This window comes from Ambystoma mexicanum, chromosome 2q (genome assembly GCF_040938575.1).
Source record: "Ambystoma mexicanum isolate Mex_15411 chromosome 2q, UKY_AmexF1_1, whole genome shotgun sequence".
Lineage (NCBI taxonomy): Eukaryota > Metazoa > Chordata > Amphibia > Caudata > Ambystomatidae > Ambystoma > Ambystoma mexicanum.
Genome location: NC_090924.1, coordinates 202,914,163 through 202,940,164, shown reverse-complemented (window position 1 = coordinate 202,940,164; position 26,002 = coordinate 202,914,163). Strand labels below are relative to the sequence as shown.

Here is a 26,002-nt window from a genome sequence, read left to right as displayed (position 1 = left end):
GGATCTTTCAGCTGCTTTTGACAGTCAACCACAACACTAATAATAATAATAATATTATTATTATTATTATTAACAGGCAGGTAGAGTCTATCACAGAGGACTTCCCAGGCATGACGCTAAAATAATTTAAGACAAAATAGAAATGTACCTTGGCAGATCGTGGCAGGGAGCAATTGATAGTCAATTTGTCAACACATAATCATGCCTCGTTATTTATCTGTTCTATTCAGGAGATGGTGGGTACACCGTCATATGTCAAACAATTTATTGGGAATTTCCTGATCTGGATTTACTTGAAAATAAAGTTTAATACGGTCCAAAAGCACACAAAAAATTGTCAGGCTTGGACCCAGAACATAAAGGGATAAGGGATTGAGTCGTAACATGTTTGTGCTTTTGCGGTAAGATGCATCTGGTCTAGCGGCTGTTTTTAATATGTTTGTGATCATGTTTTAAGATGTGATGGGAGGAATTGACCATGTAATTGATGGTATTAGGTATGGGTCACAATAACAATAAAATAATGTATTTCTTATATAGCACTACACACCCATAGGTCTCAGAGCACTCAAACAACAGAAGCCATTATTCTCCAGCATGGGGTCTGGCATGGATTCACATGCTCATGAATATTCCCCGTGGTCAGGCTGGGAATCCTCGGTAAAGAAAAAATCAGTATCAGTTTTGTTTCTGATCTGTCTTTCTTAGTAGTAACCAATCGCTGATCTCTGGGTCATATTGCCCCCATCCAATGACTGCCCTCTCCCTAAGCCCCGCCTCTGGCAGCCATCCTCAGATTTTTACCGCATACTCAAGTGTTGGGAGTCCTCGTGTTTAGCTCTCGAGTTTTTTTATTGCGTTTTCACGTTTTTTCAGGAGATTTTCTCATTTTTTCGGTTTAATTGAGCCTCAAGCTCCACCGTTTCTACTTCCGATAACGGGGACCCGTTTCGGAATTCTTCTTCGCCCCTCAAGGGTGAAGTTTTCGTCGAGTTTATACTTCTTGGAGGATTCCGGAAGGTCTGCGGCCTACCTCAACGGACATGGCCCAAGACAAGGGAAGCTCGACGCCCGGATCCAAGCTGTTCAGGTGCAGAACGTTTTCAAGGAGGACGAGCATTCGCGATGTCTCTACTGCCTTCATGAGGACCAGACACACGTGGAGAAAGACTGTGCGTTCTGCAAGAACCTTTCGGAATGGACCAAACAAGATCGTCGTTCCCGCCTCGCCGTCTGGCTGGAGAAGGGCACAGCAGGTGAGAAGGCGAAGAAGTCTGAGCGGGCTTCTAAGTCCTGTGAGGGCGCCCCGGCGACGGGGGCCCAACAGAAGGCCAAGCACCGCGAGTCCGCAGGCACCGGGAGCGCCGAAAGGTCGGACTCTTCGGTTGCCAAGCAGGGCGCTACTTCCCCGGCACGTTCGACCACGAGCCAGCGCTCTGGTTCGGGGAAGAGGAAGTCCGAGAACCCGGGTAGGCCGCTGGAGTGGACCCGGTCGATCTCGAAGGGGGAGCGAGGTGCTGACCCTCCCCCCAAGGCGAAGGCCCAGGACGCACCTAAGGTGGTGAGGGCTTTGATCCATCCGGCAAAGGCCTCTACCGAAGTGGCCGCTGCGACCATGGCGAAGCCGGCTGAGACTACGCCTGTGGAAACGCCCTCCGGGCCCAGAGTATCCCTGCCACCGCGGAGGGATTCCTCTTTCCAGCCCATTGCTAAGACCCCTGTGAAGCCCCCGGCTGAAAAAGAGGGGGGGGCGGTGGCCATTACAGACTCAGAATCAGCCTCTGAGGAGGAACTGGTGGAAACCGAGAAGGGCCTCAACGAGAGGTCCTTAGGCCTCAACGAGAGGTTCATAGGCCTCAACGAGAGGTTCGAGAAGGTTCGATCCCAGGGGGCGGTCCCCGCGGACGTGATCGAAGATAGCGGCGACGACGACGAACAGGGCCCAGTGGAGTGGCCATCCCGTCCGTCGCAGCCATTGCCCGAGCCCCAGGATAGCTCGGCGGCCATTTTGTTGGCAATCCAATCCTTATGCACCGAGATAAGGACGAGATTACCACGGACCCCGACGGAGGATCCAGAACCAGGCCCGTCGGGAAGCCCTCCGAACAAGCGGAGGAGAGTCCACCCCGCTCCGCCCTTCGTTCCGGCGTGACCGGTGGACCCCTCATCCCCCTCGCCGGACCCTAGAGAGGATACGACGACGGATACAGCAACAGGGACGGACGATGACGGCGGCGATGACACAGCGGACATCCAGTCATCACCACCCACAACCCCGCGGGCGTCTCCAGCCGACGAAATTGGCTCTTTCCACGCCATGATAACCAGGGCATCCGAACTCTTCCAACTCTGCCCTGAAGAACAGAAAAAGGAGGGGTTTCTGTACCAACGACGAGAGGCCAAGAGGAAGACAGTCCTCGCGGTGCCCTTACTCGACGACATCTGGGAGGAGGGGCTTGCTGTCCTCAAGAACCCTTCCACGACACCCGCCAAGAGGGACAGGTACGAGAAGTACCGAGTCCCCAATGCCGCCCCCTTGTGCCTTAGGGCCCAGCCCACACCGGACTCTCATCTCGGCAGCGGCTAAGAAGAAGGCAGCGGGTGCGGCGGCTTCAACTTCCACTTACCCGCCGGACAGCGAGGGCAAGAAGTTGGACTCTATGGGACGATGAGTCATCTCGTCGGCGGCGACAAGGATTAAGGCGGCCAATGCCTTAGCGATCGTGGCCCGCTACGACAGGGAGCTCTGGTTCAAGATAGCTCCCCTGCTAGACTTTTTGCCTGATGACAAAAGGGCGGAGGCCCTAGAAATTCTGCAGGAAGGCCAGGTGGCGTCGGATCACACCATAACGGTGGCAACGGACATTGACGATACCGGATTTCACCAACTTGGCAACGGAGTTTGCCTCTGACGACGAGGATGGCTCAAGGCGACAGACTTTCGCCAGAACGTCCAGACCAGGGTGTTGGACATGCCGTTCGACAGCAACAACCTTTTTGGTAAGGCGGTGGATGAGTCCCTACAGGCCATCAAGACTGACTCGGAGACGGCCCAGGCCCTGGGGGTGCTTCAACAGCGGCGGCCCTTTCGGAGCTCCGGAGGCAGACAGGGTGCCTCCAAAGGATCCAGCGGTGGCTCCTCCACTTACCACCAGACGGCCCTCTCCTCTTCCCAAGAGGCCTACAGCGGTCGCGGCAGGCAAGGGGGTTCCCGCCGCCGTCGCCAAGGAGGCCAAGGTGGCAAGGCCGCCTCCAAGCAAGACTGAGCCGGCCGGGTTGTCGGGCCCCCACCAAAGCACCCCGGTGGGAGGCTGGCTGACGAAGTTCGTCAGCGTGTTGGAGTCCATCTCCACCGACCGTTGGGTGTTGGACACCCTGGCCAACGGGCACTCGCTGGAATTCCAGAAGAAGTGCCCTCGTATTCCTCCCGTGGCCAGGAAGGAGAATCACGTCCCTCAACTACTGTTGGAGGTAAAGGCGATGCTCTAGAAAAGTGCCATCGAGCTCGTCCCCAGAGGGCTCCGGAGTGTACTCAAGGTACTTCCTCGTCAAGAAGAAGACAGGCGGTTGGCGCCCCATCCTGGACCTGCGTCGCTTAAACAAGTACATCAAGGCGCAGAAGGAGGCGACTTCCTATCGTCTTTGGACCTGGAGGATGCTTACTTCCACATCCCTATTCTAAAAAGGCACAGGAAGTTCCTCAGGTTCGTGGTTCAGGGACGCCACTACCAATTCAGGGCCCTACCGTTCGGAAAAAAGTCGGCACCCAGGGTTTTCACCAAGTGCCTGGCACCAGTGGCGGCGCGGCTGCGTCTGCAGGGGATCCACATTTACCCCTACCTGGACGACTGGCTAATCCGGGCAAGGACAAGGGAACTCGCCGTCGAACACACGGCGAGGACCGTCCGGTTACTCACGGAGCTGGGGTTCGCCATCAACTACCCCAAATCCCACCGGGTTCCATCGTAGAGAGCACTGTTTCTGGGAGCGAAGCTTGATACAGTGGAGCAATTGGCCTCCCCTTCAGAGGAGAAAAGTGCGACGCCTGCTAGCCACGGACGTGGCCAGGGTGAGGTCCATCAAGTCCCTCCTCGGAATGATGTCCTCCTGCATCTATCTTGTACCCCTTTGCAGACTTCGGATGCGTCCGCTACAGGAGTTTCTCGACGCCCGCTGGCTTCAAGCGAGGAGCTGTTTCGAGGACAGGATCCCTCTCGACGAGGAGTTCCGTTGGGCGATCTTATGGTGGGGCATCCGTGCTCACCTCACGACAGGCACGGAATTTCAAATCCCGGCGTTTCAGGAGACGGTGACAACGGACGCCTCTCTGGAGGGTTGGGGGGCCCACACCGGAGACCTCCACGCAAGAGGCCTTTGGCTCCCGGAGGAGAGGTCTCTCCACATCAACATTCTGGAGCTCCGAGCAGTGTTCTGGGCCCTCAAGTCGTTCCTTCCATCCCTCAAGGGCAAAGTGGTGAGGATCTTCACCGACAACACCACCCCGATGTTCTACATACGGAAGCAAGGAGGCACCAGATCCCCAGCCCTATCCAAGGAGGCCCAGGATCTGTGACACTGAGCCGTCACCCAGGGGATGTTTCTGGTTCCCTTCCACCTGGCAGGAATAAAAAACAACATCGCGGACTCACTCAGCAGGGAGCTGCGCTCGTGCCACGAGTGAGAACTGCGCCAGGACCAAGCGGATCGACTCTTCCAACAATGGGCCAAACCCCAGATCAACCTGTTCGCGACGGCGACGAACTCCAAGTGGCAGAGGTTCGCCAGCAGATTCCCACAGCCGAGGAGCATGGGCGATGCTTTTTCGTTGCCTTGGGATGGCCTGTTTCTATACGCGTTCCCTCCGTTGCCGTTGCTGCTCCGCCTCATCAACCAGCTCAAGAAGTCCAGGTGCAGGTTGATCCTCGTCGCACCGACGTGGCCGAGGCAGATCTGGTTCCCGGACCTTCTGGACTTGTCATCGTCCCCACCAGTCAAGCTGCCGGCGGACGTGGATCTTCTCTCCAGAGAAGGAGGCGCCATTCTCCATCACGACCAACAGTCGCTGAACTTGCAGGCCTGCAGCACTAGAGTTTGGAGGGTACGATATCCCGGCTGATTGCAGAGAGGTTCTTGTAAAGGCCAGGGTGTCCTCAACTCTCAAGTGTTACGGTCATAAATGGAAGAGGTTCTCTGTCTGGTGCCGTGCACAGAAGATTAACCCTCTGCGGATTACGGCCCCTTGAGTGCTGCGTACCTACTGTTGCTGGCCAAAGCTGAACTGGCTCACGCCTCCATAAATATACATCTGGCTGCCATCTCCCGATATACCAGGACTGCGGGACGGTCGTCCTTGTGGTCTCATCGCCTGGTAAAGGAATTTATGAAGGGACTATTCCGATCATTCCCGCCGGTGAAGGCCCCTGCCCCGGCGTGGGAGCTTAATGTGGTGCTGACCGGGCTCATGGGAGCCCCATTCGAGCCTATGCATTCGGCGCCTTTGAAGTTCCTGTCATGGAAGACGGCGTTCCTCGTGGCCATCACCTCTGCACGACGAGTGGGAGAGATTCAGGCCCTATCTTGCAAGCCTCCATACTTGACTTTTCATGACACGAGTGTAGTGCTGAGGACGCACCCCTCCTTCATGCCCAAGGTGCCATCGGACTTCCACCTCAACGAGCCCTTGGTGTTACCAGTTTTCTTCCCGTCGCCTTCGACGCCGGTCAAGAGGACTTTGCACTCGCTGGTAGTAGCTAGAGCGCTGAAGTTCTACGTGGACCGCACAAAGAGTTTTCGTAAGACGTCACAACTGTTTGTGAACTTTGGGTCTGTGAATCAAGGGAAGGCTCTCTCGAAGACTTCCATTTCCAGATGGCTCTCCGGCTGCATCATGCATTGTCACCGGTTGGCAAACCGACTGCTGCCCGGCCGTCCGAGAGCCCATTCGACCAGAGCGATCGCTGCTACCACGGCTTTCCTGTCTGGTGTGCCCCTGCTGGACATCTGCAGGGCTGCTACGTGGAGGTCGATGCACAACTTCACAAGATTCTACTGCGTCGATCGGGACTCCAGGGAGGAGTCCAGGTTCGGCCAGGCATTGCTGTGCAACCTGTTCGCTTAAGGTGAGCCTGGTGAGGAGGTAAGAGATGCTTAATGTTGGGTTGTTGTATTGCTTAATGTTGAGCCTGTTGCCACCTCCCGTGGTTGTGCATGTGTATACTGCTATGTATTCTTTTACTCATGAGCATGTGAATCCATGCCAGACCCCATGCTGGAGAAGGAACAAGTTACTTACCTGTAACTGTTGTTCTCCAGTATGGGTCTGGCATGGATTCACATGCGAACCCTCCCACCTACCCCTCTGCGGCTCTTCACTTGGTCATACTGCCACTTGGCGTGCTACCAAATCTGAGGATCGCTGCCAGAGGCGGGGCTTAGGGAGAGGGCAGTCATTGGCTGGGGGCAGTATGACCCAGAGATCAGTGATTGGTTACTACTAAGAAAGACAAATCAGAAACGAAACTGATACTGATTTTTTCTTTACTGAGGATTCCCAGCCTGACGACGGGGAATATTCATGAGCATGTGAATCCATGCCAGACCCATGCTGGAGAACAACAGTTACAGGTAAGTAACTTGTTCCTTATCACACAGAGTGGTACTCATCCTAATAAAAAGACTGGAAGAAATGAGGCTCACTGACAGAGCGCTGCTTTGGATCAGATCTTTCCTCTCAGAAAGAACAGAAACAGTTTGGTTAAAACCTTTCAAATCCACACCACGGGACACCAACTACAGAGTACCCCAAGGCTCATCGATATCACTGCTACTCTTCAACATCTATATGACAGCTAATGAACCTCATCAAAAAACACAGACCAACATTCTACAACTACGTAGATGATGCACAAATCCTCTTCAAATACAGTGGCATGCAAGAAGAGAGCGCACCCCAAATAGGGCATCTCAAGGAGCTCTACGAATGGATGAACATCAACAAAATCAAAATTAACCCAGACAAAACTGAAATCATGATTACACCTGAAGACTGAGGAAACGATCAGCGGATCTCATGACCCATAGAACTGGGAAACCCACCAACACCATCTGCAGCTGTTAAAAACCTTGGAATCATCATGGACAAAGAGTTACCACTAGAACCCCGAGTTAATACGATAATCCAGAACTGCGTCTTCCACCTACAAACGATTACAAAAATTCTACCATTCCTCTCTTTCACGCAGAAAACACTGGTTATCATGTCCAGGATTATGCTAACAGCATATACCTTTGAATGCCACACTACTACTGAAACTCAACAGAAGAGATCACATCAAACCAGCTCTTAGGATGTTACATTGGCTCCCAGTCAAAAAAAGAATCACTTTCGAAAAGATGTGCATAACGCACAGAGCAATGCATGGCCAGGGAGTATAATTTATTCAAAAGAAACTTTCCATCTACAAACCAACCAGAACCGTGCGATCCTGCAACGATATCTGTCTAGAACCCAAACAATACCGAAGAAAAAAACTGGGTGGTTCAGCATTCTTGTGCTTAGCCGTGAAACTCTGGAACTCCCTTCCCAGGGAAATACAAAGTATGGGGGGCCATACAAAATTCAGAAAACATCTTAAAAACCTGGCTCCTCAGCTCCGAACACAATGAAACTGAATGAACAGCGCCTGCACACCTCGTAACCGGACAAGTTCTGAAAAAGGAAAGTAGCCTGAAAAACAATAGAGAAATGAGGGATCAGACTGGTAAGAGAGACCTTAAATAGAGACGCCCGCACTCCACCGCCCCCTAAAGAATGGGACTTCTAAGAAACAGGAGAAGCTGGTATGCCAGATATGATAATGCCAGGGAAGGAGGCTCAAGGGAAACAGGGGGGAGGGAAAATCAGGGACGGGCGACTCTAAGCCTTGGTGTACTCCCACTGAGGACCAACAAGTGAACAGGAGTAATGCACCAGACCCTCCCCAATAGATAATGCCCATAGGGTATCGAGGAAAGATACTAACCGTTCCCTGCAGATTCACCTTAGGCCAGTGCACACATCACCTAGCTATAAATAGGGCTTGTACCAAGAAATTAGACAGGTTAACTAATTCCAAAGCAGCTTAGGAATCGTGAGGTGACAATTAAGGTAAAAGCCAGAATGGGCAACTATGGGCATAGACAAAGATCATGACTGCTCCAGGTGACGCAGTTAGAGGAATTTCATGGGTAGGAAATGTAACTCGCTTAGATCCATTTTCAAAGGGGGGGAGAGGGTGTGACGCACTGTGACTGCTTCCTGGGGTGGGAGATGTGACACACTTGGATGGATTTCAGGGGTGGGAGTTGTGACGCAGTTGGGTGAATTTCAGGGGTGGGAGATGTGATGCACTTGGATGGATTTTCAGCGGGGGGGTGTGGCGCACTTGGATTGATTCCTGGGGTGGGAGATTTGGTGCACTTGGGTGGATTTCGCGGGTGGGAGGTTTGGAACACTTGGATGGATTTCCAGGACTTTTACCAACAATCTGTACTAATAAACACACTCCTCTGTATACACCTCTGAAACAATGGACTTAACGCAACCAGACCTCTACAGAGCACCACAGTCCCCACTTACTTTGCAACAAGAAAACAAACCACACATAATCTCGCACAACAGCACATGGTGGACAACTTCAGAAAATCACATTTATGCTCAGTGACCAGTGTTTCCAAACTGGACCTGCCAACAGCACCTCACAGCTCCCTTGCTCTTTTCCCACTCAACCCGACTAACCATCCACCCTCCCTCCTTGGATTACAGATCCACCTGCAGACCACACAAGTGACATTGGTGCAGGGAATAAAAACCTTTAACATTAACAGTTTCCTAAACAGCTGCCATGACTGCTTTTGTCCAGATAAAGGGGGAGGAATACTCCTTTTTTGCCTTATTCCCGCAAGGTAATAGCTGTGTTCTGATATTATAGGTAGACCTATGGGTCGTTTCACCCTTCTGGCCAACAGAGATATGGTTTTGCCGTATTACCAGCTGCTCGGGTTTCGCTCGAGACGAGCAAGAGTTGGACAGAGGTCTTAAATGTGTGTGTGTGTGTGTGTTGAACGCCAAGGTAGATTCTATCCATAAGCACTCTCTAAAACACAAATGGGGGAAAATGACAGACTCTTGTTCCATAAAGCCAACTTTGAAAGTGGGATTTGAAAACCCACCAGCTTCTTCAGAGTCAGAGGGTGTTTTAAATGCTCTCGGTTGATCTATCTGACTACATCCTTTTGGATGCCTCTTTTCTCCGCCTTTGCCAAGGAATGTGCAAAGACGCCTTGATGTGTGAAATTGAGAACCTGGGACCTATCCAGGGGAGTGTTGCTAGAAAAAATGCTAATTCTACCATTGTCGTACAGAACGAGTTGGGGCTTCGATGGAGCCTTCGAGGGGCATTCGCCACACCTACTGGTATTAGGCCTGTTAGAAGTGTGGAATCGTTGTCCAATGTGAACACCTTGGGACCCTCTTTCTTTTTAAAGAATCTGGGACAGGTTAAAGAAAAACACAACAGTTATTTATTCAAGGGTGAGTTTTCCAACTTCACTTACACGAATGTTTGATCTAGAAACCACAGAAGAGGAACTGTTAAATCTGGCAACTAACTTACCTAACGGTTCCTCCCCTGAAAACAACTTGCGTAAGCGCCTATCCCGAGTTGTTTGAGCCTCAATGTGCAGAGCTCCAGTAAAACCTCCATTTAACAAGATATAAGCGAAAGCCTGACGGATATTATTGTCTCTCAGCCGAAGCCGCCGCCTTAAGGAATCATTTCTCTTCCAGTGCAAAAACCTAAATCAAAAAATGTACCTAACAAAGGATCAAAGAGAAAATCGTCCAGGAAATGTTTGAGAACACTGGCTAGAGTCCAAGAGGCCATTGAGGACATTGAGTCTGATGCAACTAACACCACCGACAAGAAAACAAAAAAGAAAAAATCAGCTTGGCTCTCACAGAAAATATTCATACTTTAATATCTATTCCTGAAGAGTCGGAAATTGAGGTGACAACTCCTGCATCTGATGTGTTGTTAATTCAGCCAGTTGCAAATCTGGAGCTGAACTTGGTGCTCAGCTCGAATAGAGAAGACCCATTTCCTGTGGAAGGGTTGAGTAACATAAGAGCATATCGAAATATGATTTCTATTCCAGATGATCACAAGAAAAGGAATTCGGATCTTTTGGAGATAGAAGACAAGCCCTACGAATCCTATTAAATAGTTGGATTTTGATTTGCGAGTGTTTGGTTTCAAAATCTCCCTCAAATCAATGGGCCCATACACCTTAATCGGGCTAAGTTATTTTTCATTTTTGCAGAGATTGCTGTCTTGAGATCTTTGCACTCTGGGGACATTGAATATATTACAATTCCACCTTCGGGATCGAATAGATTGAGTTAATTTCTATTCAAAATTGGTTGTACAGTTGGTATGGGAACAGGCCGATATTTTAAAAATCTATGGGCTTTGACGCAATCCACTTCGATAACCAAAATCAAACTGATAACTGTTGATGTCACTGAAGACCAGGACCCCAATAAACTTGCTGGGGTTTCCGATAATGAGGGTGCCACCTGTTACCTTCTTAATTAACTCATTGGTGGTGGGGGAGTTGGTCAGGTTAAGGGTACAACTAAGGTCTGGTCTTGGTTATTAGAGGCTATTTCCAAGAACATCATTCCCTTAGGAATCCAGCCTAATCTTTAACTGCCAATCTCTCAGAATGTTGTCTTGCAATTGTTGTGGGTTTAATCATTTGAGTGAATTGACAAACCCAAGGTATTAGTTATATGAATTTGATTGATGTATATACGTTTCAGGAGACAATGGCTTCCTCATCTATTTCTATCAATGGCTTTCAGTTTTCTTTTCAAATGGCAATTAATTCTTCCTTGGGGCCACTCAGTGAGGGACTAATTATTGCCATTGATGTTAGAGTGGGGGTTGAGGTTTTCCTAATTGGTGGTTCTTCTGGGATTTTGGCCATTGGGGTAATGACATGCACATTTTTCTTTTAAACCTCTACTGGAATCCGGCCAAAACCGAACGTACTAAATTCCAAGAAGATTTGACAACTATTTTGGAGTCTTGGTTGGATACGGGGCATGCTGCCAACATTATAGCTGGAGGTGACTTTAATGCTGAGTGTGCAGATAACTTAGTGAGTTCAAAAGTCAAGCGAAGAAAAAAATGAATACGATGCCAAGACGCTGGCGGGAATCCTGGTGTGTTTTTTATTTTTTTCTTTCATTTTTTTTTATTTCTCGTCTTTCCTTTGTGGCCCCTAAGGTTAATGAGGGAGAAAAATCGATCCATACATGGTTTTGTGGTGCATTGTCTTCATGGATCGACCATATTTTTGTGTCCTTCATTGGCTCCACTTTCTTTAGCACTAACTATATTAAATCTCATACCAGGGGCCATCTACCATTCTCCTTAAGGCTAGTCCTTTCGATTAGTAAACTACAATCTTGCCCATGGTTGTCCCTTTTAGAAATCTGCAATAAAGGTTTAGGGTGAGATGGATCACCTCTTTAAAATAAATGTGCGTATTATATAAGGGAGGCCGCGAGAAGACCAAATATGATCAACCTTTTTTTCTATGGGAAAATCAAATTTCCAGTGGCCGTCTGTCTAGCCAAATCTAGCCTGAGGGGTCAATTACTTAAGCAGAATCATAATTTTCATCGATACGATGGTAAATTGGCAAAAGCCCAAAACATTAAAACCTACAACTTTGCAACCTTTGTGATTGTAATCTACTAGACGAACATGCCAATTTTGAAAAAAGAAAAAATTAACCAGCGCTATAAGAATTTTGTCAAAAGCATGAAGCTTCAATTGTTCATTAAAGATGGCCATCTAGCTGCAGAACATCTTACAAAACAAGACGTGGCTCAGTTTTGGAAACTTATGAGTAAAAGTGTAGAGAAAGAGTTGGTGGAGGATTTGTCCATAATTAGTGAGGAAAAGTGGATAGCACATTATGCTATTGCTTTATAGGACACCTGTATGATTGGGTTTCCTGACCTCCCTACTGATATATGGGGGGCCATTTTATGGACGCAATTGATTCAGAGGACGTTGTTCAGTTAAAAAAGAAAAGCAAAGGTTCTAGGGATCCAGGCCCTGACAATATGGCTCCAGTAACTTTGAAGTGTGATCCTGTTCTCTGGGCCTCTATTCTGGTGCACCTCTTAAGACAGATTATGAAAATGGGGATGCTGCCTCCTATGTGGAGTTTAGCTTTTATGATCCCTATATATATATTAAAAAAAAGGGCGATGGGTCTAACCCAACAAACTATAGACCTATTGCCCTTTTAGATGCTACCAGTAAATATTTCGCTGTCCTGAAGGAGTTAGAACTATGGGCGAATAGATTTAATATTCTGTTCTCATTCAAATTGACTTACGAAATAAAGCGGGAACCATCCAGAATGGAACCATTCTTTCCCATATTCGGTCTTTCGGTGGCCCGGGAGGGGGGTGGTGGGGGGGTCTATTGGTACAGTGTGCATGGCCTCACTGGACCTCAACAGTGCCTTCGATAGAGTGATCAGACACACACTGTGGTGCAAACTGATAGAGGGGGGTGCCACCCCCAATGGTAAAATTGATTTCCCTACTGCACCACAATACATGAAAAGATCAGGCTATCTAAAGATGGCTCCTCTTCTATACCAATAAACACCTCTGGGTCTAAGACGTTGTTGCCTATTACACTTTCTCCTTTTCAACATATATCTGTCAGATGTTGAGAACTTGTGGAAATCCATAAATTCCTGTCCCATCAGATTGTGCTCAGTGAAATTAAATTGGTTGGCCTTTGCCGACGATGTATTATTCTTTGACTTGGCCCTGATCGAGTTACAGAGCAAGTTTACAGCTTTTGCGTTATGTGCAGAAGAGAATAATCTTATAGTCAATGCTAACAAGTCGAGAATAGTTATTTACTCTAAAAAACAGAATCCCAGAGTGATGGGATGGGTAGGGCCAATGCACGTTTGGCTTGTACTCATTCTATGAGATGTTTGGGCTTTAATTTAACGTACAGGGAGTCTAAGGGGGCTGTTAAAGATATTTTCAGAACTAAATCTTTCATTGCTCAGTTTGAGATTACGCCTCTCAATGTGCAGTTTCTCTCTGCTTCCATTTCGAGAACATTGTTTGGCTAAGGTGGTGCCATGTTTGATATATGGTCTAGAATGCTCCCTTTATGATCATGGCACTCTCTCGAGGGCACTATTTGGAAGTTAGGCTTAGGTCTTTTGATATTGATATTTTATTTCGATTGCGCTCGTACACAAGTGTTTCAGAGCGCGACAAGGCAAGGGACGGGAACAGGGGAGAACAAAACAGCGATCTTACTAGGCCCAGTGACATTGAGAATGCGCAAGTGCATGGGAGAGGGGAGGGGAAAAGGGCATGGAAGGGGGGAGAAGTGAAAAGTGCGAAGCAGAGGAGAAACAGATAAATAACAATAAATAAATAAAGGCAACAAACATTTTTAGTGCAGCCAGTAATTTGCAAGTGCTAGGTTTAAGGTAGCAGACAGGGTAGGTCTGATGAGTTTGGCCTGGTTTCGCTAGCTACTAGTCTCCTGTTCCAAATTGTGCCTTTATTCTAAGTTGCTAGTCCCGCCAACTAATTCTCTTCGAGTCTTTACAAGCTTCGCTTAGTGAAAAAGGTATTCCTTTGTTAGACTGTTTTGAGACAAGCATGAAATATATTCTAAAAACTCCAAGTCTCGAAGAAATAAACTTAAGGGAAACTTCACCCTGACCCTGAATGACAACAGCAGGAACATTACAATGGAGGAGCATAATGCAGCAGGCCACCGTGAACGCCTTTCCGCCTCCCCGAATTTGGTAATGGTCTCGATGGAGGACGATCCTGACGAGGAGACTATGGGGGATAAGGGATCAGTAGTCGGTCCCACTCAACTTGCTGAGCTACAAACGTCGGTGGGGGCCCTCCAATTTGCCCTTAAAATACTGCTGCAGATGACAGGCCGCATCTTGGCAAACTCCGATGCCATTGCTTTGGCATTAGAAATGAAGAACTCACCGAAAGAGGACGTGGATAAAAACTTAGAAGAGGCTTTACAAATTGCCAAGGAGATGGAAGAAAAGATAGATGAGAGAGAGGTGAGTGTGGATATGGAGGAACCGGAGCCTAAAATCTTGAACGAAGAAGTCCCCGGTGAGGAAATAGACTGGGAGCAGAATGACAGTACACATGCCCCGCTTACGCGGAAACAGCAAAGACTGGCAAAAAAGGCTCGCAAAAATAAGCCACCCAAAGTAGGTCCGGTGCCTCACACAGGGAGTAATGGCCCTGTGATCGAAACTCGATCCAAAAAAGCCCGGAAAAGGATGAAGAGAGCAGCTGCAAGGATGGCAGGGAAAAAAGGTCCTCTGGAAGATTGGTTGAAACCTAAAGAGAAACAAAATGAGGAAGATCCTGACCTTACCACCGGAGAGACCACTGAAATAGAATGCGAACTAAGTATGATAACTCTGCCTGAGATCCCAGTAAGAGAACCATCAGAGCCCATACTCTCAGAGAAAACGAAGGAGGCCACGGATAACCACATGAATCGTATCTGCCTTATAAAGAACTTATATGCAAGGGACAGCCACTCTTGGCTGGCACGATCGGAGCTATTGACTAGGTTATACCATATACCTCAGCTTCGTGTATTAAAATCAGAGGACTTCTTATTCATTGAGCCTTTAACGGGCCCGAATTCCAACGTTTCCGCCCTCCACTGTGTGTTCTTGAACACTGCACAACTCTTAAGAAAATATAAGGAAGAGCTGAAAGCAGTAGACATTGCTATAGATGTGGATTTATATGAGAAAGACCTGTCAGTAATTCCTGTAACCCCAATTGAAATAGTGAACGCTGAGAATGCTCCCGGACAGATGACAGAGGAGAATCCACTACTAGCAGAAGTACAACAAGCAATTAAGGCTCTATTGGAGTCACTTCCGCAGTTGGTGCATAAGCATTGAAGCCAATCATTGCTATCCTGGAACTGTAGAGGCTTCTCCCACTTACTGAGGGCAGAGGGCTCGTCTGATCTTTTGTTCCAACATACCTTCATTTGCTTACAAGAGACTTGGGCTCGGGAACCCCTTTTCTTGGATGGATACGTTGTATATCAATCACCGGCACAGAGGGGCAGCATAGGACGCCCCTTCGGGGGTCTACTTATAGGAATTTCTAATATCTTACGGTCCCGGAAAATCCGTTGCCGAGTGGAGGACCAATTACTGGCAGTGGAAGTGACGTACCCTCAAGAAGAGGGAAGTGGTAAGCTACTACTTATTAACCTTTACAATCCTCCAGGTGCAGGTCTAAGAGAGCCCTTGCAAGAAGCCATACAAGATCTACTGGCGTCCTGGTCACTAGGAGTAAATAATACTGCAGTGATGGCAGTGGGGGACTTTAACTGTCATATGGAAGATCAATCTAGCATATCTACTAATCCTGCCCTGAGCACCAGATGTAAGATGACCCACGAGAAAAGAGAAAAGGAAGGCCTGGCCTGGCTGCAATTATTTGAGACCTGGGACCTGGCTATGATTAACGGCCGCACCCGGAGCGACAGGCCGGGGAAACACACTTGGTCCAACGGGTCTTCAAGAAGTACTCTGGATTATGTATTTATGTGCCCCCTTATGCAGACTAGAGTGGTGGATATGTGGGTAAAGCCCAATAGCTGGAGCGATCACGCGGCAGTATTGTGCTCATTCAGGACCCAGTTCCCTGACACTCCCAAGATAAATATTGGAAGTATCGCAACTAATTGCACAGGAACCAGAATAGTTTGGTCTGAAAAGAATGTCAGAGCGGCCTCAGAAACACTAAAGGGCGCCTTGGAGGATAACGGGCGGGACTTTCATACTATGACCGCCAATGAAATGGAAGAGTGGATAACCAAATTCTCAGGCCTTCATGCAACAACCAAAAAGAACTATGTCATACAAGAGGGAAAAGTGCCCCTTCCATATAATAGGAAAATCAGAGATGCTAAAAGAGAAATGAGAAGAAAGATACGTAGCCTAAAAGATCAGAACATCACGGCAATCCAACATCAACAGAAATTAAGAACAATAAGAAACTGTTATAGGTCAGAGGTGAGAGGCATTAAGGCGATAGAGAAGAATTTTGGCTACCAACGCTTGGTCAAAACCATCTGCTCCAGAAATTCGAGAAGCATATGGGCGTTATTAAATGAGAATAGAACCAAGGTCAAAGGTGCAACAACTAACCCTATAAATAAGAAAGTATGGGAAAAATTTCTTCTAGAACGTAATATGGAAGAAGAGGGGTCGGCAAATTGGACCATGGAAAAACCTCTGACGTCCCCTTTATTCGATATTTCTCTGGAGGCAATATTCAATAAAATTGTGACTCTTAAATCCTCTAGAGCCCCTGGCCCTAATGGGCTAGCAAACGTGGTTGTAAAAAACAACCCGGCCTTTTGGGCAGAACTATTCTCTGTACTCTTCAACAAGGTATTCACTGGGGGAGAAATCCCTCGAACCTGGCAAACGGCGATCTTGATCCCAGTGTATAAAAAAGGTAACCGCTCTGACCCTAACAACTACAGACTATTATCGATGCTGGATGTGTCAGGAAAAATCTTTGCCTCCCTTTTACTCAGCGAATTGCATAAATGGGTGGAAGATAAGCAAATACTCTGCAGATTTCAATGTGGCTTTAGACGGGAGTTCTCGACTGCGCACAATCTTCTTGTAATGGACATACTACGCACGAGAGCACTCAGCAAAGATCAGCCACCATTATACGCTCTGTTTATTGACTTTAAGGCCGCCTTTGATTTAATCCCTAGAGCTAGGCTATGGAATAAATTAGAAGCATTGGGCTGCCCTAAAGGTTTGCTATATTATCTTAAATTATTACATCGAGACACCATGGTGAGCCTACGACTTAATATGGAGGGGCACTCAACCCAGAAAGTTATTCAAAATAGAGGGGTGAAGCAAGGCTGTGTAACAGCCCCCCTCATATATAATCTGTACGTACATGACATTCCTGCGACACTCGCGGAGGCAAATAATTGTCCCCCAAAACTTGGTGGAGAAAAGTGCGGGGTCTTGGCATACGCAGACGATCTGGTAGTATTAGACAACACTATTGGCGGTCTCAGACGCTCTGCATTTGCCCTCTGGGAATATGCCAAGCTTAATGGCTTATCCATCAACCTGCAGAAGACCAAGGTACTAAGATTCACGAAAAAAAGGAAAACGCGTGTGAACCTGATTGTACATGAACAGATAATTGGGTATGCCCCTTCCTACCGTTACCTCGGAGTGGAGATAGAGCCCTTAGGTGATTATACACTCTGTAAACAGGATCGGAATAGCAGGGCACTACAAGTGACTTCGCTTATAGCATCCTTTACCTACAAGCAAGGAGGCTTCACTCTGTGGGGAACTCGCCAGCTCTATATGCAAGTATTCGCACCAATGGTCATTTATGGCCCGGAGTCACTGCTGACGATGAACCTGGCATGGCTACAAGTACTGGAAGGAAAATTCTGGCGCCGTATGCTAGGACTACCATCGGGGGTGCCTATGGCCTTGATAAGACTGGAGCTGGGTCTCCCCTCACTCAGGGCTATGGTACTCAAAAGAAGAGCTGGCCTATAACTTAAAATGACAAGTGGCTCTTCGAACACTCTATTAGGGACACTCCATCAGGAATTAGATAAAAAATCTACCACGGCATCTCTATACAAAGACATGGGTAAATTTCTTAATGAAATTGGCTGGATACACAGAGAGGAGAGGCCACTGTCACCAAAGATACGCTAAATGCCCTGAGGAAAAAGATAGACCTATGGGACTGGCTAGAGAACTTTGCCCATTTGGAATCCCTCAAATCCTATCATTTTGTGACTCACAGAGTATATAAGTTTATGAAACCTCAGGACTATCTCCTACTATGTCCTACTAGAAGACTCCGCCGTTTCATCATTCTATTCAGATTGGAACAACTGCCCACCCTGTCTAGAATAGGAGTAAGGGAAAACATACCTACAGCAGAGCGAACTTGTCGAGTGTGTAAATCCTCTGTATGTCTGGAGACGACAAGACATGTATTAACACAATGCAGAGCAATCAAGAAGTCTATTGTTCACTATCTGGGAGAATTTGTGCATGATCCATTATCAATACCCAAACTTATGTTTTGGCGTTATTGTACTAATACATCGAACATGCACCTATTCATAGCCTTGTATAATGTCTGGCAACAGGTAGAACAGGAAATGGAAAAACTCCACCTCTGACTTTTGGGTAACGATCTGGAGAGACATTTATACTTGACTTAGCTGTCCCAACACTAGTTTTGAACAACATGAAGGCTGTATCAGCAATCAGGTTCATATTGACCCTTTACCCTAACTTTTCCCCTCCTTTTGTCGGGATTTTTGATTTTAGATTTTAGATTTGTTGTGTATCTAATGCTAAATATAAGTAGGATGAATTTAGATGTATGATTTTATATGTATAATTTTCATTGCAATGTCTATTTATATATGTGTAAAGTTTGAATTTAATTTTCATACTATATCACATTAAAGAATTATTGTTTACAAAAGAAACTTCAGAATTAGTTGAGAGAAAAATCTTTGGTTTAGATTGTTGCTGGAATGTAGATGGTTTGGGGGGCCTATTCCTTGTTCAGAGAGACTTGTCTTCCGAGGAGGACAAGTTCTCTTTCGAAATACATAACTCTGTTTCCCTGCTATAAAGCGCGACTATATATTAAAATTGAAATTACTTCCAACTTTGGAAATCATGGGGCCTATATTATCAATAAAGGAACAGAATAGAACGTGTAGATTGTGCAAGAATCCTAATTATAAGGAGACTATCAAACATGGTATTGTTCAGTGAAGCAACTACTTCCTTAAAGCACCATCGTTTTCCTTTCCTTTGGGACATTACCACCCTGGAGGGTCACCATATTCTCTGGGCAGATTTAATGAGGGGCACTAGTATTGGCAAACGGCTCCATCTATATTGAATTATTTTAAATGTGTTCAAAATGCTTTATGTTGCACTGTGATGGGATGTGTTTTTAGATTTCTTGTGATTTAAGGTAAGTGATTTTTTTAATTAAGTTTTTTTAGATTTTATTTTTTTTTATTTTTTTTTTCTCTTTTTTGGCTGTTATTGGAAATATAAAGGCTCTTGTTTTATCTTTTGTATAGTGGAAAGGTTTAAATGTAAACCCAAAACACTAACTAAAAACAAAAAACAGAAAAGGAAAGGATATTTTTTTAATGCTAAACTGCTTCTATAGGTATGTAGGAAAGGGGACTATAGACTAGGACTACAGTCACTACTACGGTCACTACAATGAGTAAATGCTTTAAAAGTTTTAAACTGTCAATGGTTCAAGTGTTCAGAAGGGAGATGAGATGTGTTGCCGGTCATGGTTCCAGTTTCTGATCCAAGGACTGCACACAAAGATCCTGGTTACAGAACTCTTGTGTTCCATGATGCAGGTGAGGTCACCCGGCTCGCAGAAGGCAAACTGCTGTGCTTAGTCACTGAATAGTAGCCTTACGTTACCACATCGCTGGTCCTTCGTGAAAGTCTAGTGATGTTCCAGTTGGGACAAAGGTTCCAGGTAGGTCTGGTGGAATGGCTTGAGATCCCCACAAATGTACACAGAGGGCTGGGGCTAAAAAAGACAATCCCAGGTCTTAGGACTTCAAAATGCCTTGCTCGTCATTTTGCTCCTGTTCAGGAAGCAAGTGGCTACCAACTCGGGATCAAGGCTACACAGTGGTTTAATGAAGTACACAACCCCTGCTAGCCTTTCACCCAGAAACACTTTATGGTCAGATTGCTCATCCCAGGAAAACATGGGGCTCTTCACAGCACCCCAGCCTTATTAGCCATATGATATTTTAAGGGGCAGCCCGCCAAAAAGCATGTGTTGAATTCCTGTGGATTTAGGACAAAGTCTCCCTTTTGGCAAAAATGGGTCTAGACGCCAGAAAGTCAGCAACAAGTCTAGGGGACTATCTGTGTTAGCAAACGGAGAGCAAACTGGTTTTCTGGCAGAAATAATTCTCCAAAGCATTCATAAAGTCAGTCTGTGCAAAGATGAGGTTCCTTCTTGACAATTGTGTGTTTATAAAATACTTTAAAGGGTTTTACCTCTTGATGGTTAGTCTTTGTCCATTAGCAAATAGTGTTGCCTTATACATGTGTATATACTGTCTTCATCAGCTGCTATAAATACATGAAGAACTAGTGCTATTGAAAGTAATTCATGCTCAAGCCCAACTTGAATTCAAATGTTCAAAAGATGTTCATGTTTGGTATCCAGACGTTTTCATGGGTCCTAATGATTATGTAGATTGTTCCCTTGAAGAGTGGTAAAGCACATCAATTGTATCCTTGTTGAAATACAGTGCTTTTTTTCTTTTTGCAGCAGTGCGTTGTAACACTGCTCAGAAAACCCAACCAGATGCTATGTCACAGAATGCAAAGAAGACAATTCAAAAGAATCTTGCAACATCAGCCGATACTCCACCAAGCACAGTTCCGGGGACTGGCAAAAATATTGCCAGTAGCCCAAAAAAGGCAGTCCGTGATCCAAAAACAGGCAAAGGTAAAGCTTTAAAAAAAATTATACATTATCACGTCTATTGCCTTGGTAAAGCCAGAAAGGAAAAATAGAACAAATATGTGCAATGCTGCTTAAACTTGTTTTTTTAATGTATGTTTTTACTGTATTCACACACAAGCCCTTAATGTTTTACATTAAGCATAAATATTTTTTGGTTCTCGGTTTAAAAAATGCAAATAATGCAATTCAACAATGAAACCTTTCTTACGCATATCCAATAAACTAGTGTCCAGCTACTAATACTAAGTGGAATGAAACCCTAATGCCAAGTCTTACATTTACGCAGTGTTTGTCAATGCTCCACACTATACTGTGTTTACCGTTCGTAGTAAAGAAAAGCCTCATTTGTAATTGTTACCCTATATTCCATTTTAGCTCGTTTGAGATCTAGGTCTTGGAACAACCTTAGTAAAGGTACAGATCATTGGGAACATAACCTATCACAGATTTGTTAGAAGTACCAAAAGAGAACCTCTTCTCTGGGCCTGTTCATCCCTCTCTTTACACAGCTGTTATTTGGATAAGCACATCTAGATTTGAGAACCAGTCTCAGTTGCATGTTTCCAGATTTATTTGCTGAATAAAACACGACTGGAATGCCTTTCCTGAGAGGGCCTGTTCCCTTTCCTGTCCTAGATGGGGAACTCCTGCAGTTCTTCAGCAGGCCCTTATGAAATCTTCATTTCAATGAATCGCTTTTCTCCCGCAGATTCCTCATCTGAGATCTATCCTCATCCAGCTCTGCTGTTGAGAAACTTTCAACAGGGGGCATAGTGGACCTCGACTCGATCGTTGATCCGTCCTGCTCAGTGCTCGATCGTCCGCTCCGGACGTGACGTCCAGCGTCGTATATACCACGTTACTACGCCCCACTCGGTTCCTTTTTTCTGTGCGCTTGCACGCTGCTTCAGGAACATTTTGATCATGAATTATCTGTGAAAGGACAGGTTAATAGTCTTGGGTCTAGCATTTGCTACCATCTGAAATTACTGGCCCAGCTATAGCCCTTCCTCTCATCTGCCAAGCGTGCTACGGTTTCCGGGGCGATTATAGGAGCTAAATTGGCTCACCTGTTCCAACCTTCTGCTTGGCATCTCTGAACACGACCTTACTCGCTTACAAGTGGTTCAAAACAACACAGTACGCATCGTTGCAGGCTTGCAAAAGGGAGAACATGTTACAGCAGCAAGGAGAGCACTACATTGGCTTCCTGTCCGTAGTAGAATCACCTACCGCGTGATGTGCATTACGCACAAATGCATTTTTGGGCAGGTTCCTAAGTATCTAACCTCATCTCATGAGTAGCTGCTCACAGAGTATTGAGCTCTAACAATACCTGCCTTCTTGAGACCCCAAGAATTAAGCTTTCCTATGTGGAACAAAGTTATTTCCCGTATGGTGCTCTGCGGATATGGAATGCTCTTCCTCTGTACCTTAGATCCTATTCCAGTTTCCATCTCTTTAAGCGAAGACTAAAGACTATCCTATTTGATTGAACCGGTCTGCCCTCGTCAGCCTGATCTGCATTGCTTCTGACCTCTGATCTTATTTTTTTGTTGGTGTTTTGTCCAGTATTAGCACCCCTAGTCCTCCAAGCTTTTGTCTCTCGTGCTGTATAAATAAGTAAATGGCATTGCTCTGTTTTTTACTAAATCGTCAAATTTTCTCTCAAAACCTCAACTGCTATGTCCACTCACTGGATTTCAGGCTTTAAAAGGTGCTCTGACTGCCATTACAAAATGTTCCTGACGGACCCGCACAACATTTGTCTGATCACGATACGGAGGGATGTGCGTCGTGCTTCAAAATGCAGTCGAAATCCATTCGTGAGCGGGCCGCCAAACTTGCTTTGGGCCGACTGTCCCCCGAAAATCTCTGGCGTGTTCGCTCGTCCGGTCCTTCAAGACGGAAGGGCCCAGCCCTGAAAAGGAGAAGGAAAAACATCGACAAAAAGCAGTCACACTCGAGGAGAGTGGGACATTTTCAAAAAATAAATGCTTGAAATGTTTAAGACTCGGGCTGCTGCGGGTGCTCCCTCCCTCCCTCCATCGAACAGCAGGCCTTGGCGGGGAAGCAGCGCTCTGCACTCCCGACCCCACGCTTGCCAATCCTTCTGTGTGCCCCCACTTGCCCCGTGTCCTTCTGTGTGCCCCCACTTGCCCCGTGTCCTTCTGTGTGCCCCCACTTGCCCCGTGTCCTTCTGTGTGCCCCCACTTGCCCCGTGTCCTTCTGTGTGCCCCCACTTGCCCCGTGTCCTTCTGTGTGCCCCCACTTGCCCCGTGTCCTTCTGTGTGCCCCCACTTGCCCCGTGTCCTTCTGTGTGCCCCCACCTACCCTCGAGTCCTTCTGTGTGCCCCCACCTACCCTCGAGTCCTTCTGTGTGCCCCCACTTGCTCCAGAGTACTATGTGTGCCCCCAACTGCCCCTGTGGCCTTCTGTGTGCTCCCACCTGCCCCCGGAGTCCGTCTGTCAGCCATCTTGCCCTCCCCCTTTCAATTATCTTAGCACTTACTCTTGACCTCTGATAACAGCTTGTCTGTAACCCCCTTTTTTCCTCCTTGTCTTCTCCTTCCACTCCCTCCTAGCACTACCTTGATCAGTCACTGACCCTTTAAGATAGTCACTTGTTTTGTTCCACTCCTCTTCCCTTCTCTCCCCTCCCCCACACCTCCCCTCCACCCCCTCCTCTTGTCACTCTTGCACTGCAACAATTGTCGTCAAGCATAGTAATGTTACTGCTAGTACTGTCTCCTTTTTTCCTTCCTCCCTATCCCTTATTGTTACATGCACTTGTATTATCTGTTATGATATGATAGTTATTCTCACATTATGATTTGTTTCAAGGACCTGTAAGGATGTAACTGTATTCTCCCATGTTCCCTCCCTTCTTGAAGCGCTTTGAAACACATTGTGTATAGGCGCTATACAAATAATCGATCAACACCATCAGCGTCAGTGAAGCATTTGGGCTCGATGCCCAAAAAGGCGCGTAAAACCATTGACGGCTGATCCTCCTGTAGAGCGCCGAGAGGCTAACATCCCCGGCGTCCATGTATTACCCAAGCTTAGACCGGCGCCAACGGCCATTCCATCAGCATCAAAAGAAAAACCCTCAGTGCCAACTATCAGCGACAGATCTTTCGCTCCGCTCTCCAGGTCGAGATTCTTCGAATCCATGGCATCCATTTTCGGCGCTGACCTAGGCGATGACCAGAGGGACTTGGATCCCATGTTTCTCCAGCATGGGGTCTGGCATGGATTCACATGCTCATGAATATTCCCCGTCGTCAGGCTGGGAATCCTCGGTAAAGAAAAAACCAGTATCAGTTTCGTTTCTGATCTGTCTTTCGTAGTAACAACCAATCACTGGTCTCTGCGTCATACTGACCACAGCCAATGACTGCCCTCTACCTAAGCACCGCCTCTGGCAGCCATCTTCAGATTTTTACCGCACGTTCATGTGTTGGGATCCTCGTGCTATTGCTCTCGAGCGTTAGTGCTATTTTTTCACGTTTTTTCTCAAAAACTTCGTTTTTTCGGTCAAAAGAGCCTTAAGCTCCACCGACTCTCCATCCGATCAACGGGGACCCGTGTCGGATTCGTCTGCGCCCCTCAAGGGTGAAGATTTCGTCGAGCTACGCTTTTGGAGGACTCCAGAAGTTTCTCAGGCCCGGACATGGCCCAGGAGAAGGGATGCTCGACGCCCGGAAAGCTGTTCAGGGTCTGCCCTGGATGCCAGCTGCAGAACGTCTTTAAGGAGGACGAACACTCCTTTTGTCTCTACTGCTTACATGAGGACAAGACGCACGTGGAGAAGGACTGTGCGTTTTGCGGCAACATGTCGGAGCGGACCATGAAGGACCGCCATCAACGTCTCGCCAACTGGCTGGAAGGGAAGAGCCCGTCAGGCGAGAAGAAGAGGAAGAAATCCGAGCGGTCTTCTAAGACCTTTGAGGACGCCCCGGCGACGGGGGTCCAACACAAGGCAAAGCACCGCGAGTCCGCTGGCACCGGGAGCGCCGAACGGTCGGGCTCTACGGGTGCCAGGCAGGGCGCACCCTCCCCGGCACCATCAACCACGAGCCAACGCTCTGGGTCGGGTAAGAGGAAGGCCGAGCACCCGGCGAAGCTCCTGGAGAGGCCCCGGTCGAGCTCGAAGGCCCCATCGGAGGGGGAGCGAGGCAGTGTCCCCCCCCTCAAGGATAAGGCGGTGAGCGCACCTAAGGTGGTGAAGGCCTTAATCCATCCGGCCAAGCCCTCTATCGAAACTGTCGCGGCGGCCCTGGCTCAGCCTGTGGGGGCTACACCAGTGGTGGCGACCTCGGGGCTCAGAGTCTCCCTGCCACCTCGGAGGGAGTCCTCTTTTGTGCCCATCGATAGGACCCCCGTGAAATCCCCCGTGGGGAAGAAAAAGGGGGGGCAGGGCGTCGTAGATTCGGCCTCAACCTCGGAGGAGGAGCTGGTCGAAGTCTTAAGCCACGGCCTCAGCGTGGAAGAAGACCGGCCCGTCGGGATGGATCCCGACGCAGGTGACGACGACATCATCGAGGGTACCGACGGGGCCCCTGATCGCCCGTCGGATTCCCCTCTGCCAGCGCCGCGAGACAACTCGGCGGCCATTTTGTTGGCTATACAGTCCTTATGCTCAGAGATAAGGACGAGACTACCGTTGCCGACGGAACCTCTCCCGTCGGGGGACCCAGAACCGGGACCTTCTGGTGTTCCCCCTACCAAGAAAAGAAGGATCCACCCTCCGCCTCCTTTTCAGCCGTCGCGCCCCTTCCAGCCCTCCTCCCCGTCCACCCGAGGGGATGATACGGGGACTGACACGGCAGCGACGAATACGGACGACGAGGTATACGACGAGGATGTACCGTCGTCGCCTCCCACCAGGGCTTCTCCGCCCGACGAGATTGGATCGTTCCACTCCATGATCACCAGGGCATCCGAGCTTTTCCAACTCTGCCCTGAGGAGAAGAAGGAAGGTTTCCTTTATCAGCGGCGCGAGGCCAAGAGGAAGACGGTCCTCTCAGTGCCTCTATTGGACGACATTTGGGATGAGGGCCTCACCCTCCTCAAGAACCCTTCCACGACGCCAGCTAGAAGGGACCGGTACGAGAAGAAGTACCGGGTCCCGGACACGGCCCCCCTGTGCCTCCGGGCGCAGCCTACCCCGGACTCCGTCGTCTCCGCGGCGGCCAGGAAAAAAGCGGGGGGGGGGGTGCGGCCTCCACATCGACTTCCCCACCGGACGGCGAGGGAAAGAAATTGGAC

General features: G+C 47.9%; 1 protein-coding gene and 1 long non-coding RNA gene across 2 annotated transcripts in view; one reads left to right on the top strand and one right to left on the bottom strand.

Annotated features, from left to right (window-relative positions):
• The window catches only part of LOC138569287 (uncharacterized), a 339,714-nt gene that overhangs the window by 185,401 nt on the left and 128,311 nt on the right, over positions 1-26,002 (bottom strand). The gene's annotated exons all lie outside the window — the stretch shown is intronic.
• Positions 1-26,002, top strand: part of SMG1 (SMG1 nonsense mediated mRNA decay associated PI3K related kinase) — a 2,768,248-nt gene that overhangs the window by 2,656,359 nt on the left and 85,887 nt on the right. The window contains exon 61 of the mRNA XM_069647131.1: positions 20,531-20,710. Coding sequence (XP_069503232.1) covers positions 20,531-20,710 — 180 coding nt within the window. The remainder of the gene's footprint in view (positions 1-20,530; positions 20,711-26,002) is intronic.